This window comes from Pinus tabuliformis, chromosome 3_2 (genome assembly GCF_031772625.1).
Source record: "Pinus tabuliformis cultivar Carrire ecotype Pingquan chromosome 3_2, CPIR1, whole genome shotgun sequence".
Lineage (NCBI taxonomy): Eukaryota > Viridiplantae > Streptophyta > Pinopsida > Pinales > Pinaceae > Pinus > Pinus tabuliformis.
Window position 1 is genome coordinate 169,695,415 of NC_142302.1, and position 21,650 is coordinate 169,717,064.

The 21,650-nt window shown below is 37.5% G+C and overlaps 1 protein-coding gene across 1 annotated transcript in view; it reads left to right on the plus strand.

Moving 5' to 3' along the window:
* LOC149180336 (erythroid differentiation factor-like protein) overlaps positions 1 to 20,054 on the plus strand; it is a 109,989-nt gene extending 89,935 nt beyond the window's left edge. The window contains exon 10 of the mRNA XM_089413853.1: positions 19,437 to 20,054. Within this exon, the coding sequence (XP_089269979.1) occupies positions 19,437 to 19,811 (375 nt within the window). The 3' untranslated portion in view covers positions 19,812 to 20,054. The remainder of the gene's footprint in view (positions 1 to 19,436) is intronic.
* The last annotated feature ends 1,596 nt before the right edge of the window (positions 20,055 to 21,650 follow it).

Here is a 21,650-nt window from a genome sequence, read left to right on the forward strand (position 1 = left end):
GTATACCTAGGGGGGATAGTATGGGGTACAGAGGGAGGTACCCAAAGAGAATAATGTAATAATGGGATGGGCCATAGTTAATAAATAAAGTGGTTAACCCGCATAATGTAATAAACCCATTGTATTAGATATATGGTATTGAGAGAACCATGGTAATGACCCATGGTACTGTATGTATAAGGCCTATATAAAGGGCTAGAGACTCCCCTTGGAGAGATGTCAAGGAATATTGTATGGACAAGCATATGGCTTGTGGAGTGTTCTCCTTCCTTAAGGAGTGATTGTATGGTGTTACCCTACCTTAAGAGTTTCGATCAATAAAGAGAAACATTTTCATGTTATATTATTGGGTCAATCTTGTTATTTCTGGGCATATTTCTATATCTTTATATTTGCAGGTCAGATTTATTACAAGTGGTATCAGAGCACTTTTTTGGGCAAAGAGGAAAGATTTTTATTTTTGCAGGATTTTTTTGGTGCGGCAAGTTGCAGATTAGGTCTGAAACTTCTGGTGTAAAATTTGCAGAATTTAATTGCAGATCTGGATTCTTTGCAAAAAAAAACCCAAATTCAAAAAAATCAGCCGAATCGGAGGTCGGATGGGAGAGATATTGCTGATTTAAACATAAGCTGTGTTGCAGAATTTTTTTGAGGAAAATTCGTAGATGGCGGATCTCTAGTTAATTTTTGTAGTTTTTGTGCGGAATTTTGAGAAACTAATTGCAGATCTGAGATCCTCTTGAAAAATTACCCAATTTAAAAAAAATCGGTCGAATCAGAGTCTGGATGAGGGAGAAATCGCTTATTTAAAATCACCGTTTTTTCAGAATTTTTTTGTCACGGCGGGACAATGTAGTTCGAATTTGAAATTCCAGAGTGCCTAGATTGGGATTTCTATCACATGGGAAGATGCAAATTGGTTGTTCCATTTCCAAAAACAAGTCATGATAAGGATTTTGAGCAATATTGACCGAACTGTGGCCATTTCAAATTTTTGCCAAGTAAGTGATTGTCTTTTTATCAAACCCTCTTCATGGCTTCTAGAAAGATGTTTTTTTACAGGAAAAACTGATGGGCAGACTATTGAAAATTTTATAGAATCTCAGAAGTGTGACTTCCCATGGTGTTGGAAGGACAAAATAGGGTATTATTTGAAAGATGACGCTGCTATTTGGTGGAAATCACTTGACAGGGGATTCTGAAGTTATGTCATGCTAACGACAGCCCTACTATTGAAGAATTCATAAAATGGGCAAAGTCAGAAGTTGGGCAATTTTGATGACCTTTGGCATGGTTTAAGTTTAGAGGTGAGGCTGCCATATGGTGGAAATCACCTGATTTCCAGAAGCATTTAAGCATTCTTGATGAAGAGTTTGAAAAAGACCTTTTAGACAAATGGTCTCATGCTAGAAAACATGATAATGAGACATGTAAGGGGTTATTTTCTGAGGGTATCTCCTTATTACATGTTCATGGATGTATTAAAAAAGAGAAGATAATTGTGTCTATCAATCCTAGTTGCAAGTATAATTTTATTAATTTTCATTTGGCTAAAAGATTGCAAGTCCCAGCCAAACAAATGGAGCACACACAGGTTAATAATGAGGAGGTGCAAGTTTATAAAGATTTGAAGATTTCTATGGACAAGTATGTATTGCATTCTGATTTTTATGTTTCAGATATGGCTAATGTGGATGTTGTTTTGGGATACCCTTGGATAGAATCTGTTGGTACTATCAATATTAATGTGCATAAGAAATCACTGAAACTCTGGTATGAAAAGAAGAAAATTACATTATATGATATTTCCGTCAATAAACATGTAGAGTCCAAGGAGACTGAAGCAGAGGATGTTCTAGGGACTGACACATTAGATGAGGAATCGGTGGTTGAAGTAAAACTGGAAGATAAGAAACAAAAACAGACGCCAAAACATGTACCAGATACCAATTAGGCTCCATTAGGTGGTGAATTAAAGAAAGATACACCATTGGTTAAAACTTCAGCATATCACTACCCACATCACCTCGCAAGAAAACACCCAACACAATGAAAACAAATTAGCCACAAGGACAACAACCCCCGCATGACAGATAGAGGGGCGACGATCCACCCACAACACATCAACACAGAAGATCCACCAGGGTCAACTTCCATCTCAAGCGAGCAAGGCACCAACTAGATCGATGGTTCACCTTTCTCTTGGATGGTTAGATGCACGTGCATGGTACCAGTGGACTACTCTTTTGAGTAGATCTTATTATTTGTGTTCTTCTTATGTTTCGGGGATGAAACATGTTTAAGGGGGTGGAAAGTAGTATACTTAGGGGGGATAGTATGGGGTACAGAGGGAGGTACCCAAAGGGAATAATGTAATAATGGGATGGGCCAGAGTTAATAAATAAAGTGGTTAACCTGCATGATGTAAGGGACCACAAGTAGTTAGCAATAATGTAATAAGCCCATGGTATTAGATATATGGTATTGAGATAACCATGGTAATGACCCATGGTATTGTATGTATGAGGCCTATATAGGGGCTAGAGACTCCCATTGGAGAGATGTAAAGTAATATTGTATGGACAAGCATATGGTTTGTGGAGTGTTCTCCTTCCCTAAGGAGTGATTGTATGGTGTTACCCTACCTTAAGGGTTTCGATCAATAAAGAGAAGCATTTTCATGTTATATTATTGGGTCGATCTTGTTATTTTTGGGCATATTTCTATATGTTTATATTTGCAGGTTAGATCTATTGCAGAAACTGCTGATTTGCTGACTTCGGCTTGTTGGAAAGTGCTCAAAAACTACCCAGAAAATTCTGCCCTTTCAATGTTAGGCTCTTTGGACAAAACCCAGAAAAACCCAGAAGGGAATTTCTCTGATTTTGACTTTGGATTTTCGGCCTCTTGGGAGTTGCTTTTCGATTACTGCTGCCAAATTCGATTCGCAGGGAACAACCTGCAAATCCACCTGGAAACACCCCTAAAATGCTTCTTTCCTCTGTACTATTTGATCCCTTGCTTCCCAGATGGTCTTTGGCCCTAATGACTGCTCAATTAAGCCCCACGAATTTGCTGTTGGAGGCCATTGCGCAATCTTTTTGCCCAAAAATATATACTGCTACGTGTACTGGCTGGCTGGCTGCAAACACTGATAAAATACCCTCAGTCCTCCATCTTCTTTGCTCCCGAAAACTCCCAGCAAGTTAGTGGCCCCTTGGTTGGCTAAATCAACCTCTACGTATTTCTGGCTGCCCAGAAAACACGCAGTCCCTTCCTCTGTGTGGCTGGCTGAGCTGTGAATCACTGCTGAAAACTCCTGCAATCTCTGTGGAATGGCCTACCTAGGGCGGGCACGGATAGTCCCGTGAAGTAGAGGTTGAATCTTCCCTGCAGAAGACTCATGGCTAAACAGCTGGTAGACTTGTTGAACAACTGAGCGTACAAGAGTGAGTTTGTTTGTCAAATATTTAGAATCCTAGAAAATGAGAGCTCCATCCTCTTTTATAACCTTGGACTCCCTTAGCCTCTTGTGGGCCCCTCCTTCCACTAGCTCGAATTCCCTCCAACATCCTCCTTGGCAAAATCCAAATTATGCATGTGGTGGCCCCACATTCCATTAGCTACCAAAAATAATTCGAATTGCCTATAGTTCCTAAGTTTCTGCGTGTGGAGTCCTCCTCCTAAACCAAAATTGCTGCCAAAATTGTGTTGTGGCATCCCGTGACTAATTCATTTGAGAAGGTACATGACAAATAGTTCTTATGTGAAGGACATTTTTCATGCAATAACTATTCCCTATCATCAAATTATAAAAAACATTGTCATATCACTCACAAAACACTGTCATAGAGATACTGTGAAGAGGCATCGTCATAACATCATTTATTGTTCTGTCACACATCTCTGTTATGAATACATTGGTATACATCATTGTCCAACTTATCACATAAACTACTGCCCAATTGTCACTATCATCAAGAGTCTTGTAGAGTCACTACCATTCAGTCATGCAACAAGTTCTTTCCCATAGTATGCTTCCAGGTCGCAGTCATACATATGCCAAGGTTACTGCCATACAATGTTATGTTAAGTTTATAGTCATGTCAAAACATCACTGCTATACTGTCAAACATCATTATCATGCTTCCTGAACAATGTTGATATACACATACAAGAGCATTGTCTAATCACTGTCATACATTAACAATATTGTCCACCTTTAATAATAGCAACAAGACCAACAATGATTACGACAGTCAAGCCCATTCTTCCACATATACACCAAGAACCCTAACATGTGTGCTCAATACACAACAATTGTGTGTATACAAACAACACCAAGTATCATTCTAGAAAGTAAACAAACAACGACTACTAATAGACTTTTGCCTAGAATTGTCTCATGCCTTGCATAGCTTTGCCATTGCTTTAGAAAAGACTTTGATCATATACACCATGCTAAAAATGGCTTAGGGATTGAACTGAAGGTGAGTCAACACTTGTCATAGAGATAATGTCACAACCACTGTTATAGAGTCGTACACTATCATGTCATTACTGTAGTATAGAGACCTAGTCACTACCATATCAAAGTCACTCCATATAGATCACTGTCATGCTATCTCACTGTCAACTATAAGGTCACTGTTATGCATCTAAGTCATTGCCACTTTCTTTTATCAACATCACTGTTGTGCAACAAAGTTACTAACACATATCTCTAGGGCATTGTCACATAAATCATGGTCTCACTGTCATATCAATTCATACATTACTGTCATATGCAAGATCCAAGCCATTCAAGATTACCACCATACTAGATGTACGTGTTTATCTCGTTGCTAACACATCTAGGGATTTTAGACATACACACAAAAGAAATATTACACAGAGGAAAAATAACTGAATGGGAATTTGAAACAAACACATAGCAAGAACACAAATTCTTTTACGTGGTAAAACCTTGACACGGTATCAAGGAAACATCCACGAGGCAAGGGATTGGATATCTAATAATCAAAGATGATTCTTTGTCATACAAGTCTCTTGGCCCATCCCAATTAATATGGGCTTTTCCTCTGTTACAAATTCATCCATAATTACATTTTGTTGTCATATTTCAACAAACTCCATCTTGACAACAATTTTCCTAATCCCTTGCCCATGCCCATTCATCATCTCTTCTGGAAGCCAAGAGAAGCCAAACACCATCGCAGCTTCTCTACTGTAATTGGCTTCGTGAATATGTCTGCACAATTCTCCCATGTATGGACCTTCTTGAGAGCTACTTTTTCGCCATCGATGACATGTCTCAGAAAATGATACCTTACATCAATGTGCTTGGTCTTGCTGTGATAAGTTGGATTTGTAGCCAAATGAATAGCACTCTGATTGTCACATAATACATTCACTTTCTCGTGCTTTCTTCCAATCTCATCAAGTAGACCCTTTAACCAGATTGCTTCTTTATTGGCATTTGAAGCAATTATATACTCTGCTTCGGTAGTGGACAATGCCACTGTTTCTTGAAGCTTTGACATCCAACTAATTGCTTCACTTGCAAGAGTAAAGACATAACTTGTAGTGGATCTCCGTTTGTCCAAATCCCTTGCATAATCAGTGTCCACATACCCGCAAATTGATTCTTCACTACCATTAAAGATGATGCAATGGTCACTTGTGCCTCTTAAATACCGAAGCACCCATTTCACTGCTCGCTAATGTTCTTCACCTAGATTTGCTATGAACCTGCTGACAACTTCAACTACATGTGAAATGTCAAGTCTTGTAGATACTATCACATATATTAAGTTGCCTATAGCATTTGCATATGGTACACGCAATGTTTTTAAAATCGGAATCGGTGACCGGACCGGTCCACCTAATGAACCGGTTTACCGACCGAAACTGGTCTAACCGGGACTGGTTTGGTCTAAACGAACCGGTTTTAAAAAAATACATTAAATAATTAATTTTTAATGAAACAAAACTATTTTTAAGATATAAAACCATGATTCCAAGCCAATATAGACAAAATATGCAAAGTTTGCTCATTTATATACCATGTAAAGGTGAATATATCAAAATGGCACCGAGCACAATACATATCATCGACAAAATATCAAAATACATAAGAAATGAGGCTCTAAATGGCCTATAAAGTCCAAAAACAATGCTGCAAGCTATGAGGCCATTGGCCTACTACAAGTCTACAGTGTACACATGATCAATCATCAAGTCCATCACCACTACTAGACACAGGATCATCATCAGGAGCTACATAGACATCATCTGGTTCAGAGTCTGAGGATGCCTCAGCCTGATCTGCAACCTCAGTATCAATGCCACCAATGACAATAGAAGTGGACCTAATGGAAGCACGAGTTTGTCGACCTGCACGACTAGTGCCTTCCATTGGTTCCTTGCCTTTCCTTGATGCTGCTACTGATCTTGGTTCTGATGCCGCCACATAATCTGCCTCATCCCTCGCTAAAGCCATGTCGATATCAAAGTCAGCCTCAAACACAGGATCTTCAGTCTCCTCCACCCATTCTGATGTTGGATCAATATCGTCCAACACAATGGGATCTAGATCAGGTGATTTGCTCATCATTTGGTTCCTCCTCAGTCGAAGGTTGTATTGCACAAAAACAAGATCATTTAACCGTTTTTGTTCCAAACGGTTTCTCTTCTTCGTGTGTATGTGCTCAAAAACAGACCAATTGCGCTCACAACCTGAAGCACTGCAAGTTTGACTGAGGACTCTAATTGCAAACCTTTGCAATTGAGGACACTGGCCACCAAATGACTCCCACCAATGTGTTGCAAAGAAAAAGACATTAATTAGTAACTTAGTTTATAATTTGAATTGGAAAGAACGTAAACAATTTTAACTTGAAAAGAAAAACAAAATGGAAATTGGAATTGCTTACCTGGTTGGTCCACATCTCTTGCCATCTTTGCCAAGTTTTTGCCACTTGCCATATTGAAAATAGTAAGCTGTCTATGTATTTCCAACTGGTCTACATGGCTAGGGACCATGCGCTCCAAGCAATCAATCAATCCAGCTCTGACCTCCCCATCATACTGATCTCCTAGCCGATTTTTATAGTGATACCTTGGGTTCAAAAAATACCCAGCTGCATGTATAGGACGATGGAGTTGATTGTTCCATCTGTTATCAATGATCTCCCATATACGGCCATATTTAGCTAACCTGTCCTTGTAAGCTGCCCATATCTGCTCCTTTGCCTGATCCATAGCTTCATAAATGTAGCCCATGGTCAATCTTTCCCCATCCACCAATCTTAGCACCTTAACAAGGGGCTCGGTAATTTTCACAAGCTCTACAGACCTTTTCCAAAAATAAGTGTCTAACACTTTCTTTTTGGTGTCTTTTCCATCTGGTCTACGAGCCCACTGAGATTCAGACCATTCTTCAGAGGAAAACATTTTCTGCAAGTTTTTATGTTGACCATTGAGACATTGCAACGTGAGGAAGTGAGTTGCAAATCTCGTAATTGCAGGCCTAACAAGCTCTTTGCCTCCAGTGCATTTCCTAATTAGGTTCAATACCCATGAGTGGTTGTAAATGTATTTTGTAATGCACTTGGCATGCTCTACAGTGTTTTTTACCCACTCCACTTTGCCTATATCCTCAAGCATGAGGTCTATGCAATGTGCAGCACATGGAGTCCAAAATATGGTCTTATATTTGGCCTCAACCATCTTTCCAACAAGAACATAGTTTGAGGCATTATCAGTGATGACCTGCACAACATGCTGCTCCCCAACTTCCTGAATAACGCTATCCAAAAGCTCAAATAGAAGGATTGCATCCTTTACCTTATCAGATGCATCAACTGATTTCAAAAACATGGTTCCTTGAGGGCAAGAAACAAGGAAATTAATGATAGTGCGGTTCTTTCCATCGGACCATCCATCTGACATAATGGAACAACCTGTTTTGAGCCATGAATCTTTAAAATCAACCAAATACTCATCAATGGAAGATATCTCTTTTTGCAAAAGAGCTCCCCTCAAGTCATGCATACTAGGGCCTTTGAAGCCCTTTCCTGCAGCTATAACAGAGTCCCACATAGCTTGGTAATAAGGTGAGCGAGCAGCATTAAATGGGATATCTAAATCATACCACCATCTAGCAATGTATTGGTGAGAAGATTCTTTGCATTGTCTTTTCCAATGTTGATCCAAAGTGGGTTGAGAACTTGGCTGGGAGGAAGTGGGATTAGAAGAGGCAATGTTGGCAGAAGATGAGAAATAACTTTGGATGTTTGTTCTTTTTGTTCCTTTTGATGGTTGGCCAACAGAGGGATGAACATAGTGAAAGGGGTCATTGGTGGAAGGGATAGAAGTGGAGTCTTGAATCTCATAATCATCATACCCACTCTCTTTCATGGCTTCTAATAATTCCCTCTTCCTTGCAATGTCATCTTGGATGGCCTTCTCCCTAGCCTTATCCTCATAAAATTTTTCAAGCTTGGAAATGTATTCTGCCCTAATAGTGCATTTGGTGCATCACATGGCTTTACTTGGCCTCTTATCCCAGCCAAGTGTTGTTTCAACCTAAGAATATCCCCACCTCCAATAGATTTATGGCATAATTTGCATATCATTTTTCCATCAATTACATCACAATGAGCCCATGCATTGTCCTTTCCTTTTGGAGCCATGTTTGCTTGAAATAATAACAATTTGCAAAGAAATCTGCCATTTAAAAAAAATTGCAGCTAAGCAACATGGAAAACCAAAGATAAATGTAGGAAAACAAATGCACATGCAAGGCTCAAGCTACAAAATTTGATAGCATAGAGCTAGAGAGTTTATAACATACATGATAGATCATAGAAGTGAGAAGTTTATAACACAAAAAAAAAATTCATGGACAACAAACTCAAATGAGGAATTATCAAGTGCAAATCCTTACCTGGAAATGCAAACTAGCTCCCTTAGCCTCCTCTTGAAGATGGAAACTCCACTGACAGCTACACACTATCTCCAAAATAGCTCCAACTCCAACTCCAAGATGACTACTTCAGCAAAAACTCCACACTCTCCAAGCTCACAAACAAACTCACAAACACTCACAAACACTCCAAATCAGTTGTGTGAGACAAATGAGAGTGAGAGGGGTCTCTTATAGCTTGGAGAGGGTGTTTTTGGAGGGAAAACACCTTTACCTCCCTCCCAAAACCCCTAAACCACAAACAAAATCCGCCTTTTTGCATGGTTCGGTGGGCATGCCAAAAACCGGCCGGTTTAGGACGGAATCGACCGTTTTGATACAAACCGGCCGGTTTTCACTGGTTAGGGCCCAAAAACGGCGAAATGCCATATAGAACCGGGTTTTTTGGCCAGTTCGGACCGGTAACCGGTTTTTGAAAACGGTTTTAAAAACACTGGGTACACGAGACATCTACTGCTTTTCTTCATCATTTCTAGGAATCAAAACCGAAGAAAGCTTAAAATGGGAAGCTAATAGAACATTAACAGGTTTCACACTATTCATAGTGAAATTTTCAAGTACTCTTTCCACATGCTTCTGCTGTGCTAACCAAAGCTTACCATTTTTCCTGTCTCTGTGTATCTCCATGCCCAAGATATGTTTCGCTACTCCAAGATCCTTCATATCAAATGTCCTAGAGAGCTGAGCCTTTAACCTGTTGATCTCTTCCATGCTTTTGCTTGCAATAAGCATATCGTCAACATACAAAACTAAGATAATGAATATGCCACTGAAACTCTTGAAGTATACACAATGATCATACTCACTTCTAATAAAGTTTTGGCTCACCATGAAGGAGTCAAACTTCTTGTACCATTGCCTGGGAGACTGCCTCAGGCCATACAATGATTTCCTGAGCTTGCAAACTAATCTTCTGCTGCGACCTTGTACAAAACCTTTTGGCTGTTCCATATATATCTCTTCATCCAAATCACCATGTAGAAACAATGTTTAAACATCTAACTGTTCTAACTCAAGGTCAAGTAATGCAGGTAATGCCAACACAATACGAATAGAAACAAGTTTTACGACTGGTGAAAAAATCTCATGAAAGTCAATACCTTCAACTTGAAAATACCCATTTGCTACCAACCTCGCCTTATACCTTTCAATACTTCCATCAACTTTCCGTTTCAATTTGAGGACCCATTTGCATCCAACAAGACTTCTCCCTTCAGGGAGTTCTACAAGATCCCATGTATTGTTCTTAGCTAAGGAATCCATTTCTTCTTCCATAGCCTTTTTCCATTTGCTGCTATCCGCATCATCCACTGCTTCTTGATAACAAGAAGGTTCCCCATCTTCAATAATCAATGCAAAATATGAAGCGGAATCTTCATACCTTTTGGGTGTTTTTATTTCCCTTGTAGACCTTTTTAGAGTGACTGGCTGCTGAACTGGTTCTGCCTTGGCATCTTCTTCACCTTTTCCTTCAAAAGTCTCTCCTTCCTTTCGACTTTCTGAAAAAGATCTAGTCTCTAACTGAATTTGCTGACTTGGCGATACCTATCCCTGTTCAATTTTTCCAACCTTTGCTTTTAAAAGAGAAGATTCATCAAATGTTACATTTCTACTAATGACTATTTTCCGTGAAGTAGGATCCCATAACCTGTATCCTTTCACCGCATAGTCATACCCAACAAAGACATAACATTTCGATTTTGGATCTAATTTTGAACGCTAATTTTTAGGGATAAGAGCATAGGCATCACAACCAAAAATCCTTAAATGTGAATAATCACAAGACTGACCTGACCAAACTTCTTCAGGAATTTTACAATTAATTGCAACTGAAGGTGATCTGTTAACTAAATAACAAGCAGTGGATATTGCTTCTGCCCACAACTCCTTTTGCAGGTTAGCATTGCTGATCATGCTTCTGGCTCTTTCCATAAGAGTCTGATTCATATGTTCAACAACGCCATTTTGCTGAGGAGTATAAACAACAGTTTTATGTCTAACAATTCCTTCATCCTTATAGTATTGTTCAAATTCTAGAGAAGTAAATTCACCACCATTGTCAGTTCTCAAACATTTAATTGATTTGCTTGTTCTCTTTTCCACCATTGCTTTAAATTGTTTAAAAACATTGAATACATCAGCTTTCTTTTTTAACATAAAGACCCAAACTTTCCAGGAGAAATCATCAATAAACGTTAAGAAATATAAAGCACCTCCATACGATACAATAGGAAATGGTCCCCACAGATTAGAATGAATATAGTCCAAAATTTCTTTACTATTATGATTTCCAGTTTTAAACCTCTGTTTATATTGTTTTCCATACACACTGTTTACAGAAATCCAACTTCAATGATTTCAAATCAAGAATCAATTTGCGGTTCATCAATACCTGAAGACCTTTCTCGCTCATGTGACCCAATCGCTGATGCCATAGGTGAGTATCTCCTTCTTTCTCTGACACAATCACTGCCTTATTGACCTGAGTAATTCCTTTGAGTCTGTAAAGATTTCTGACTTTTTCTGCCTTCATAACAATTACGACGCCTTTTGAGACTTTCAGCACTCCATTATGATCTGTAAACTTATAACCATCCGAGTCCAACACTCCCAAAGAAATCAAAGTGTTCTTCAATTCAGGTACATGTCTAACACTAATTAATGTTCTAACTGTGTTATCATACATTTTAATCCTGATATTTCCCATCCCAACAGTCCGAGAAGATACATTATTTCCCATAAAAACAGAACTACCATTAACTGCTTCATATGTAGTGAACCAATTTCTGGGCGGACTCATGTGATGAGAAGCACCAGAGTCTAACAACCAATTTTCAAAATTCTGAGAGACATTACAACAAGTAAAGTTTCGTCTGCCGTACCTAATTCATCAACAGATAAAACTTCATCAATCATACCTTAATAAACTTGATTTGCTTCCTTCTTTGGGTTTTCAGACTCCTTTGTTTCCAACAATCTTTCTTGAGGTGTCCAATTTTGATCCAGATCTTGGGGGAAGGCCCCCAAGAACTGAAAAATTGAATTGCCAGAAGAAAAAGAGGAGAATGCCAATAAACAAAACCACAAAGATTTTTTTTATTAAAATGGAGAATAACTGTAAAAGCCACATTATGGTGGACAATCTGTCTTTTTACAAAATGCGACTTGTTACTTATAGTATTTTTTAGTTACAATACCACGGGTCAATTCCATGGGTGAATGAATACCATGGGTGGATGTCACAATACCATGGGCAAATACCATGGGTGAATGAAGACCATGGGTGGATGTTACTTACAATACCATGGGTGGATAAATACTATGGGTGGATGCCACTTACAATACCATGGGTAAATTTCATGGGTGGATGAATAACATGGGTGGATGAATACCATGGGTTGATACCATTTTCCATTCGGATCATTCTTCCCTCCTTAACAAGCACTGGTCCCCATTTGACCCATTTTTTTTTTGAAATTGGGTGATTTTTGAGGAGGAGCTCAGATCTATAATCATTTTTCTGAAATTCTGCACAAAAACTTCAAAAAATGATAGGAGAGTTGCCATCCACTAGTTGTTGTTAGAAAAAAATTCCACAACATAGCTGATTTTAAATCAGTGATATCTCCCTCATCTGGACTTCAATTCCGCTGATTGTTTTTTTGAATTTTGATATTTTTTCGCAAGGATTCCAGATATGTCATTTGTTTTTGTAAATTTTGCCCCAAATGTTTTAGATTTGATCTGCAAAAAAAAATCCTGCAAAAAATGAAAAAAAATAATAATTCTTCTCGCTTGGCCCAACAAAATGCTTTGTGGAGGATGTAGCACATGCCTAAAGGTTGTTGCATATTGCTGCAAAATTTGAAATGAAATATGCTTCAAACCCTCATTCCCATGGAATCATACCTTGCTTTGATACCACTGATCCGGATCTTGGGGGAGAGGCCCCCAAGATCAAAAAGATTGAAATGGATCTTGGGGGGAGGCCCCCAAGATCTGAAAAATTGAATTACTAGAAAAAAAAGAGGAGAATGCCCAATAAACAGAACCATAAAGAATTTTTTTATTAAAATGGAGAATAACTGTAAAAGCTACATTGTGGTGGACAATCTGTCTTTTTACAAAATGTGACTTGTTACAATACCACGGGTCAATTCCATGGGTGAATGAATATCATGGGTGGATGTCACAATACCATGGGTCAATTCTATGGGTGAATAAATACCATGGGTGGATGTCACAATACCATGAACAAATGCCATGGGTGAATGAATACCATGGGTAGATGTCACTTACAATACCATGGGTGGATGCCACTTACAATACCGTAGGTAAATTTCATGGGTGGATGAATAACATGGGTGGATGAATACCATGGGTTGATGCCATTTTCCATTCGGATCAAATTTTGTTGCAGTACCAACATTTGGCCTTACACTTTTCACCCTTTGATTTAGACTTGGAAGAGCCCTTTGTTTTCTCCCCTCTCTTTTGACTGTCCTCTGGTTACCATGGCCTCTGATGCAGAGGTTTCAACATTGGACTTCTTCAGCTAACAGAGCTCCCACAACTGAATCAAATTCCAAGGACTCAGTTGTGCTCAAACTGATAGAGGTAACGAAGTGGTCCCATGACTCAGGGAGGGAACACAACAAGGTGATAGCTTTGTCTTCTTCCTGAAATTTAACTTCTATATTCGGCAATTGGCAAATAAGTGTATTAAAAACATTTAGATGTTCTGTAATTTTTGTACTCTCCTTCATTTGGAGATTGTACAATTGTTTTTTAAATAATTTCTGTTGGTTAATGATTGGGTCATATATAACGTTTCCAGTTTTCCCCACAAACTTGCTACTGAAGTTTCTTCAACTATATTGAAGAGAACTTCATCTGCTAGGCATAATCTGATGAAACTGAGAACTCGGACATCCAAGTCCTCCCGTCCAAATCTATCATGCTAGCTGGTTTCTTTTTCACCCCATCTAATGCTTTATGCAACCCTTGTTGCACAAGCAAATCCCTAACTTTCAGTTTCCATAGAGCAAAGTTGTTATTGCTGGTGAATTTTTCCTCCTCGAACTTTGCATTCGTCATTTTAGCGATTTCTTTCCTACAAATACTTCCTCCTAGGGTTTCTTTAAAAAAAATATTTTGATTTTCCTTCTTCCAGTTAGGGTTTTCAGATTTTTGGTTTCTTGGGTTTCCTCTTTTTTTTTTAAATTTCAGAGAAAATTGAACAAAAAAAAAAACCTTACTCAAATTTCCGTTACTTCAGAAAATTCTAGAGTCCATTTCCATACATTTCAGAATTCTGTTCCTTTCCCTAAAAAAATAGATTTTCTTTCCTTCAATTAATGAAACCCTACTCTTCTTCCATCAATCTAACAGTTTTTTTTGATGCTGTCAAAAAATTATTTTGCTTTAAAAACACAAATTACCCGGATTTTACAGTAATGTGTCCTCCTTTCTCTTTAATAGTGGCAGGATCTTGCTTGCATAGTTCATTCAACTGGTGGTGTCTCTTGACTTTCGACTCTCCGCAGTCGATTCTTTAAAATAAAAAAATACAAACTTCAAACCCTTTGCTAGCAAACTGCACGGTGGCTGCCTCTGCGACTCAATTTTTTTTTTCCTTTCGGCAGACTTCACACACAGGCAACGTTCTTTCTTCACGACAGACTCTTCCCTCCAGCAACATACTTCAAACCAACAGATTTCAGCGCTTCCTTCCGACGGGAGACATTCAACAATCATTCCCTCTAGCGGCAGACTTCAACATGACGGATTTCGGCTCTTCCTTCTGGCGGGAGACATTCAACGATTAACAGATGGACTTTCCCTCCGGCGGCACTCGACTTTTTCATTGGCAGCAGCGACGGCTCTTTCCAGCGAACACGATTATTTTCCCTTTGGCAACGGGCTCCAACACACAGTGCCTCTCTCTTTGGCAGCGTGCAATCGACAACCCTCTGTGCTTTCTCTGGCGGTGGGCCTCAACACAGTACGTTTAACCTCAGCCTCTAATCCTCAACCTCTAATACCACTTCTAGGGATTTTAGACATACACACAGAAGAAATATTACACAGAAGAAAAAGAACTGAATGGGAAATTGAAACAAACACATAGCAAGAACACAAATTCTTTTATGTGGTAAAACCTTGACAGGGTATCAAGGAAACATCCACGGGGCAAGGGATTGGTCAAAGATGATTCTCCGTCATACAAGCCTCTCGGGCCATCCCAATTAATATGGGCTTTTCCTCCGTTACATAACTTCTTCTAGTTATGAATCCCGTTATAATAAATAATTGACAGTAATTTACAAATTTATCCATAATTACATTTTGTTGTCATATTTCAACAACACATACCTCCATGGCACATTCAAATAAATCATGGTCTCACTGTCATTCGATTTCACTATCATATCAATTCATACATTTCTTTCATATGCAAGATCCAAGCCATTCAAGATTTTACCGCCATACTAGATGTATGTGTTGAACTCATTCTATACAGGATCTAAGTCTTAAATCAATAAACCTATGTTACAGGAAATGCTGGTCCTAAGGGCGGTTTTGGGCTGAAACAAAACGGACACATGGAAAAGCATTTGGTATGGCTTGGAGCCGTACTGCCACGTTTCATGTGGGGGAAACGTGGCCTAGTACAGTCTAAAATGCATTTCCACGTCGTACAACTACGTTTCAGCGATAAAGTGATTTTTTTTTTAGATTTTTCGTTTTTATTTTTTTATTTTCGTTACCTGCCAATTCAGGAGTGATGGAGGGAGATTGGAAACAAATTTTTTTGAGTGGGGCAGCCTAATGTTCAAGCCTATGGCCCTAGTATTTATATGCAGTTCACGGTAATGTTAAATTCTTAAAGTAAAAGTGACATTATGTCACTTTTACTTAAATTATTAACATTACAATGAAATGACTCAGGATGTTTGAGCGTGGCTTCGCCTTCATTGGATTTCATATGGAGAAAGTAGAATTTTAGATCTCACTCAAAATCGAGCAGAGTTATCTGGTTTTTAGGATTTGAGGATTGAGGGGATTGCAATGTTTCCATTGGTTTGTCATGTACTAGGGTACAAAACTTGAATTTAATCAAGAGAACAAAGCCCTATATGTCGGGGAGACTCCCAATAATCAAGAGCACTGAGGGTACTAGGGTATGGAACTTGTATTTAATCAACAGCACTAAGACTTAAGGTCATTCGACTATGCAGGAGGAGACTCCCAATCAAGCATGAGACAAGAAATTAGAAAATTCTTGTCGCTGATTTTGGATATCGCTATTTTTATTTTTATTGACATTGGACAATTTAATCATAATGTAATGAATTAGAATGTATCATTTATGCTTTATGATTGCACATATTTCTTAAATGTCCTAATATATATATATATATATATATATATATATATATAGATAGATGTATATATATTGCGTTTCCCCGTTTCCAAAATTTGGGGGAGGGGGGTCACGTTTTGTATCCGTACCCATTTTGGAAACTCATACTCATTTCCCCATATCGTGCAACTTAGCAATAAACCAATCAGATACGGGCACTGTGCATAGTGTGACAAAACACTCTGTCACACATGTCAGTTCACACCCCTTTCATGAGATCCGCTTCCTCCATAAATATTTTGATCACTTCAACGAACCCCAAAAAAGGCAAAAATTCCACAGAAAACGTGCTTCTGTTCTAGGGTTGGAAGGGTCTCAGTCAAAAACTGAACTGATATCTTAACCAGGGTTGGAACCTCAGAAATCCGGCATAGGCTATAGAGTTCCTTCAGTGAATGTCCTTAGATACACAAGACCGCAGAGTTTATAGCAAGTTATCAACAAACAATGCGGACTTCTTGATTTACCTACAAAAGAAAGAGGAAACCAGCGAAATCCTTGTGTCAACCCAACACTCGAGAAAATTTATTTGGACTGCTCCTGGCTGCAGGATTAACAAAGAAGATTCATCTCGATATTAGCAAATAAAACCTTCCACAGGGCCACAAGCTAAATAGATGAATAGAGTGAGTTAAGTGAGCCAAAGATATACTATGTGAGCTATAGCAATGTCATGGACCAAGCTATTACAGAGATTGATCAGAGAACCCAAGCGATACCCTTAAGAATCATAGCCCAACGAAACCTTAAACACTTCTGCAACTTTGACTTTCTTGGACACTCCTGGCCACAGAGAAAATCAAGGATCAAGCTGCAAATGACAAAACACCTCAACCTCTTTGATACCCCAACTGTAACAAGGCGTGCTTCAAATCCTTTGAACCTGCAAAAGAAAATTCAGTGAAACCAACGCAAGTTGCCAAACACCCACAGGACTTCAAGCCTCTGATTTGTAAACAGGCCATAGAGCAAATCTGTTTTTGCCTCAGATATTCGTGGATCATTAAAAGAAGCTGCACAAATATATGCCCAGAGTTTGCATGAAGGTTTAGTCTTAGATCTGTGCAGAAGAAGGTTTAATAATCTGCAAGAAAACCACAGTGATCCGTCTTGTAGAAGGCCGAGAGGAGCATGCAAGAAAGAAATCCCAACGAAACCCTTACAAAATTTCCAGCCCAAAAACTTTCCATACTGTCTCCTTGTCCGAATTTCTTAAGGCCTCAGATACAGAGAAAAGTCTCCACAAATTCGATACTTCTAAGGTTCGAAATGTCCTTCATTTATATAGATTTGTGGAAGAACTTTAGAATAGGCCGACTTGAAAAATCTTTAGGAGGGAAATTAAAATAAATTCAAATTTAAATTTTTTTTTGGGAGCCAAAATTTGGGTGTCAAAAACCCAATGAAACCCTCCAACTTTTGAGCTTATTTAATTTGACTTTTGGAAGCAAGATGGACCATATCTCCTTGAGTAATTTGATTTGATAATTAATTTTACTTCTAAAACAAATCATCCACCTTTCCCACATTATTCAACCAACAATATGATGCCACCTCAGCAGCCCTTGGGGTTTTGTACCACATCAAGGGGTTTGGACCTTTGACCAAGCATATCTCTCAACAGTGAAGACCCACGAGACGCTCCACACACCAACAAAATCAGCATGACAAGGAGACTCCAATGGCAAGGGTCTCCAAGGCAAACTCACTGATCTGCTGCTTCCAATACTCCAACAAATGCAAGGTGTGCTCATCCTCCAAGGAAACCAAATCATAGAGCTAAGGTTTCATCTCTGCATCATCTCGTTCATCATTGATGATCTTCTGCACCCTCTATGACATCCTGCACCTGCTCTTGCTTTGACATTAATGATAACATACTCAACACATGGATCAAAGCTAATGGTCTACCATACTAGAATGTAGGAATCTGCTTTGGTATGCTGAGATTTATTTGCATTCAAATGCCTACAAGGATGATACAGTATTAAGGGTGATTTAGTGGATATTATGCATTTTTGATAATGCTTTTTGTATCTTACTGTAATCTAAAAGATAGAAAAGCACTTTACCCTAGGCACTAGAGTTTTGATGAAAGCAATAAACTTTAAAGTCATATTATAACAGTCTTTCTAACAATAGTTTTTTGAGATGCATTCACACTTTGCTTACTAAATGGCCTACAGGCTTTCACAACTGTGCAAGGGTACATAGGCTTTGTTGACTCTCGTCGAATTTGAATCTTTGCCAATCTCGTGTGAGTGATTGCTCCTTGTCAATTATACTCACCATGGGACCAAGAAAACTTATTGATGAGCTAAAGGATCTTTAAAATGGTAATAATTGGAAGGTGGGAAAGATATTTACTTCAAAACTGTCGACTTTTTTTAATTATGTTGGCAGTCTGCAGGACAGGAGTTGTGACACACGTCAATAGGATAAAAGTTGAGACATTCAAAAGCTGTGGTCATGGGGGGTTATATATGTGAACTATAATAATCATGTATGGAGTATTTTTAATGCCAAACTGAAATAGCAAAGAATGAGCAAGCTCCATGTTTCTTTTGTTCGAATAGGAGACTTCTGGCGAGATCGGTCAAATTCATGTAAGACCAGAGAAATGTTGAAAGGTTTGGTGCTAACCAACAAATCATGACAACTAGCACCATTTGATTTCCATATCTTACATCGAAATATCGTGATATGGTGGATGCTTGACAAAGTAACTTTACAGTGTCCAAACATGTCTTATCCTATGTTGTTTCAAGATACACCGGGTTTAAAGTTTCTTTTCACATTTCTCTCTGTTTTTGGTAACTGCCTCAGAACTGATGGTTGTTAGATCTCCTCATGAAAGTGTATGTCTTATAAAATTTCATATTTGATTGCATTTAATTTCAGTTTATGAATGTGACTGGCTAGAGTTTTGCCATGTTCGAATTTATCTAGAGAATCTGTTATTAGACATGGATTTAATTTTTAGTAGTAAACTAAATTTTGACTAGAATTTGTGTACTGCAGCAGATGCTTGAATCGGCATTATCATACCTACTGGAAGGACGACATGCATTTGATGGGAAATTTAGAGACTCTTTTGGAACAACAGCAGACGCTGATAGTGGGTATTGTAAAGTTACCAAAAAATATTCTCAGCGGTTGCAGACTCTGCTCAAGACAATGCTGGCGACGGCAAACAATTCAAGCAAGCATTCTAATCGGACTGGCTCTGTTCATTCTAGATCGAAAAGTTGCGTAGAAAATAATTGTCATGGTGAGGTGCAAGGTGCCTCCAATAGGATTGGGGATGTGGGGAAGCTTAGAGAGATGTACAGAATGACTTTGAAATCTGTTGGAATTCTTAACGTATCCGCTATCTATGACATGTGGGTGTCATGAAAATGTGCGTTTGAACAGCTTCATTTCATTTGAGCCGTTGCGTCCAATTTTGTCATATCTGTATGATTGACTTTCACTGGAATTCTTCTGCTGGGTGTGCAAATCCAATTTTAATAAAAGAATGAGAGGAAGAGTCTTTGTAAGAATCTGTTATTATATGAATGTTAAAAAGGATGCAATTTATGTAGATTTTTACAGTTAATTGTAATTATAATAAAAATTCTGGATTTTTTTTTAACGCAACCATGGTTCATGGTCATTGAGTGGTCGCTACGTTCACGGGCAATAATCTACATAGATCCTCGAAAGGGGCCTAATATATCGGGCCTAACCCCAAGGGCATTGAAGAGATTTGATATCGTGACCTCCCAATAGGCAAGGTACTTAGCAACTAGGGTCGACCAATTGAACTATCCCTTGGGGTAAAATTTTAGATTTAATTATCTTATTTTTCAAGTAAATGTTTTGAGTGGACATTTCATTGAAACTTTCTAAAAATAGAGAAAAGCTAAATGTCATTAAGTTTAAAACTTCTAAAAATAGAGAAAAGCTAAATGTCATTAAGTTTAAATAAGTTTGAAGAGGGAATTGGTATTTGAATTTGGGTGAATAAGGAAAGTGAAAATAATATTATAATATATTATTTAAGAGAGGGAATTGGCCAAATATCTAAAGAGTAGTATTAAAAAGAATAATATTAAAATTAAAATTTTGATAATACAATTCAAATGGGAAGAAAGAATAACTTAATATCTCATTCTAATATATTATTATAGTCAAAACATTCCAGGAATCACATTAAATATTAATAGATATCTTAAAATATAGGGAAAATAAATTAGTAATACAACTAAAATATAGGGAAAATAAATTAGTAATACAACTAAAATGAGGAATAAAAAATAATATCCTTATTTTAAAATATAAGGAGAATAAATTGAATTTGGGTGAATAAGGAAAGTGAAAATAATATTATAATATATTATTTAAGAGAGGGAATTGGCCAAATATCTAAAGAGTAGTATTAAAAAGAATAATATTAAAATTAAAATTTTGATAATACAATTCAAATGGGAAGAAAGAATAACTTAATATCTCATTCTAATATATTATTATAGTCAAAACATTCCAGGAATCACATTAAATATTAATAGATATCTTAAAATATAGGGAAAATAAATTAGTAATACAACTAAAATGAGGAATAAAAAATAATATCCTTATTTTAAAATATAAGGAGAATAAATTAGTAATACAACTGAAATTAGAAGAAAAAATAATTCTAGTATATGATTATTATGGGGAAGGTTAGAAAGATGTATAAAATAGCTTTGAAATTTGATGGAATGCTAAACTTATTGGTTATCTGTGACACGTGGGCGTTTAAAACGTGTAGGTGAACAACTTCATTTCGTTTGAGAAGTTATGTCCTATATTGCCATATATGTATGTATGATCGACTTTTATTAAAGTGATTTCTTCTGCTGTTTGTGCAAATCCAATTCTAATGATAGAATGTGAGGAAGTATCTTTGTAAGAAGTTGTTATTGTATGAATATTAAAATGATGCAGATTTTTTAATTGGAGTATGTAGATTTTTACAGTTATGATTATAGTAAATATTTTGGATTTAATTATTTTTTGTTTAGAAATGTTTTGAAGTAAATGTTTTTAGTGGACATTTTATTGATTAGAGTATACATTTTATTGATCTTTAAAGAATCTAGAAGTTTTTAAAAAATACAACAAAGCTAATTGATCTTCAAAAATTTTAAGTTTTTAAAAGATACAACGAAGTTAAAATTTAGAAGTTTTAAAAAAATACAATGAAGAGAAGTT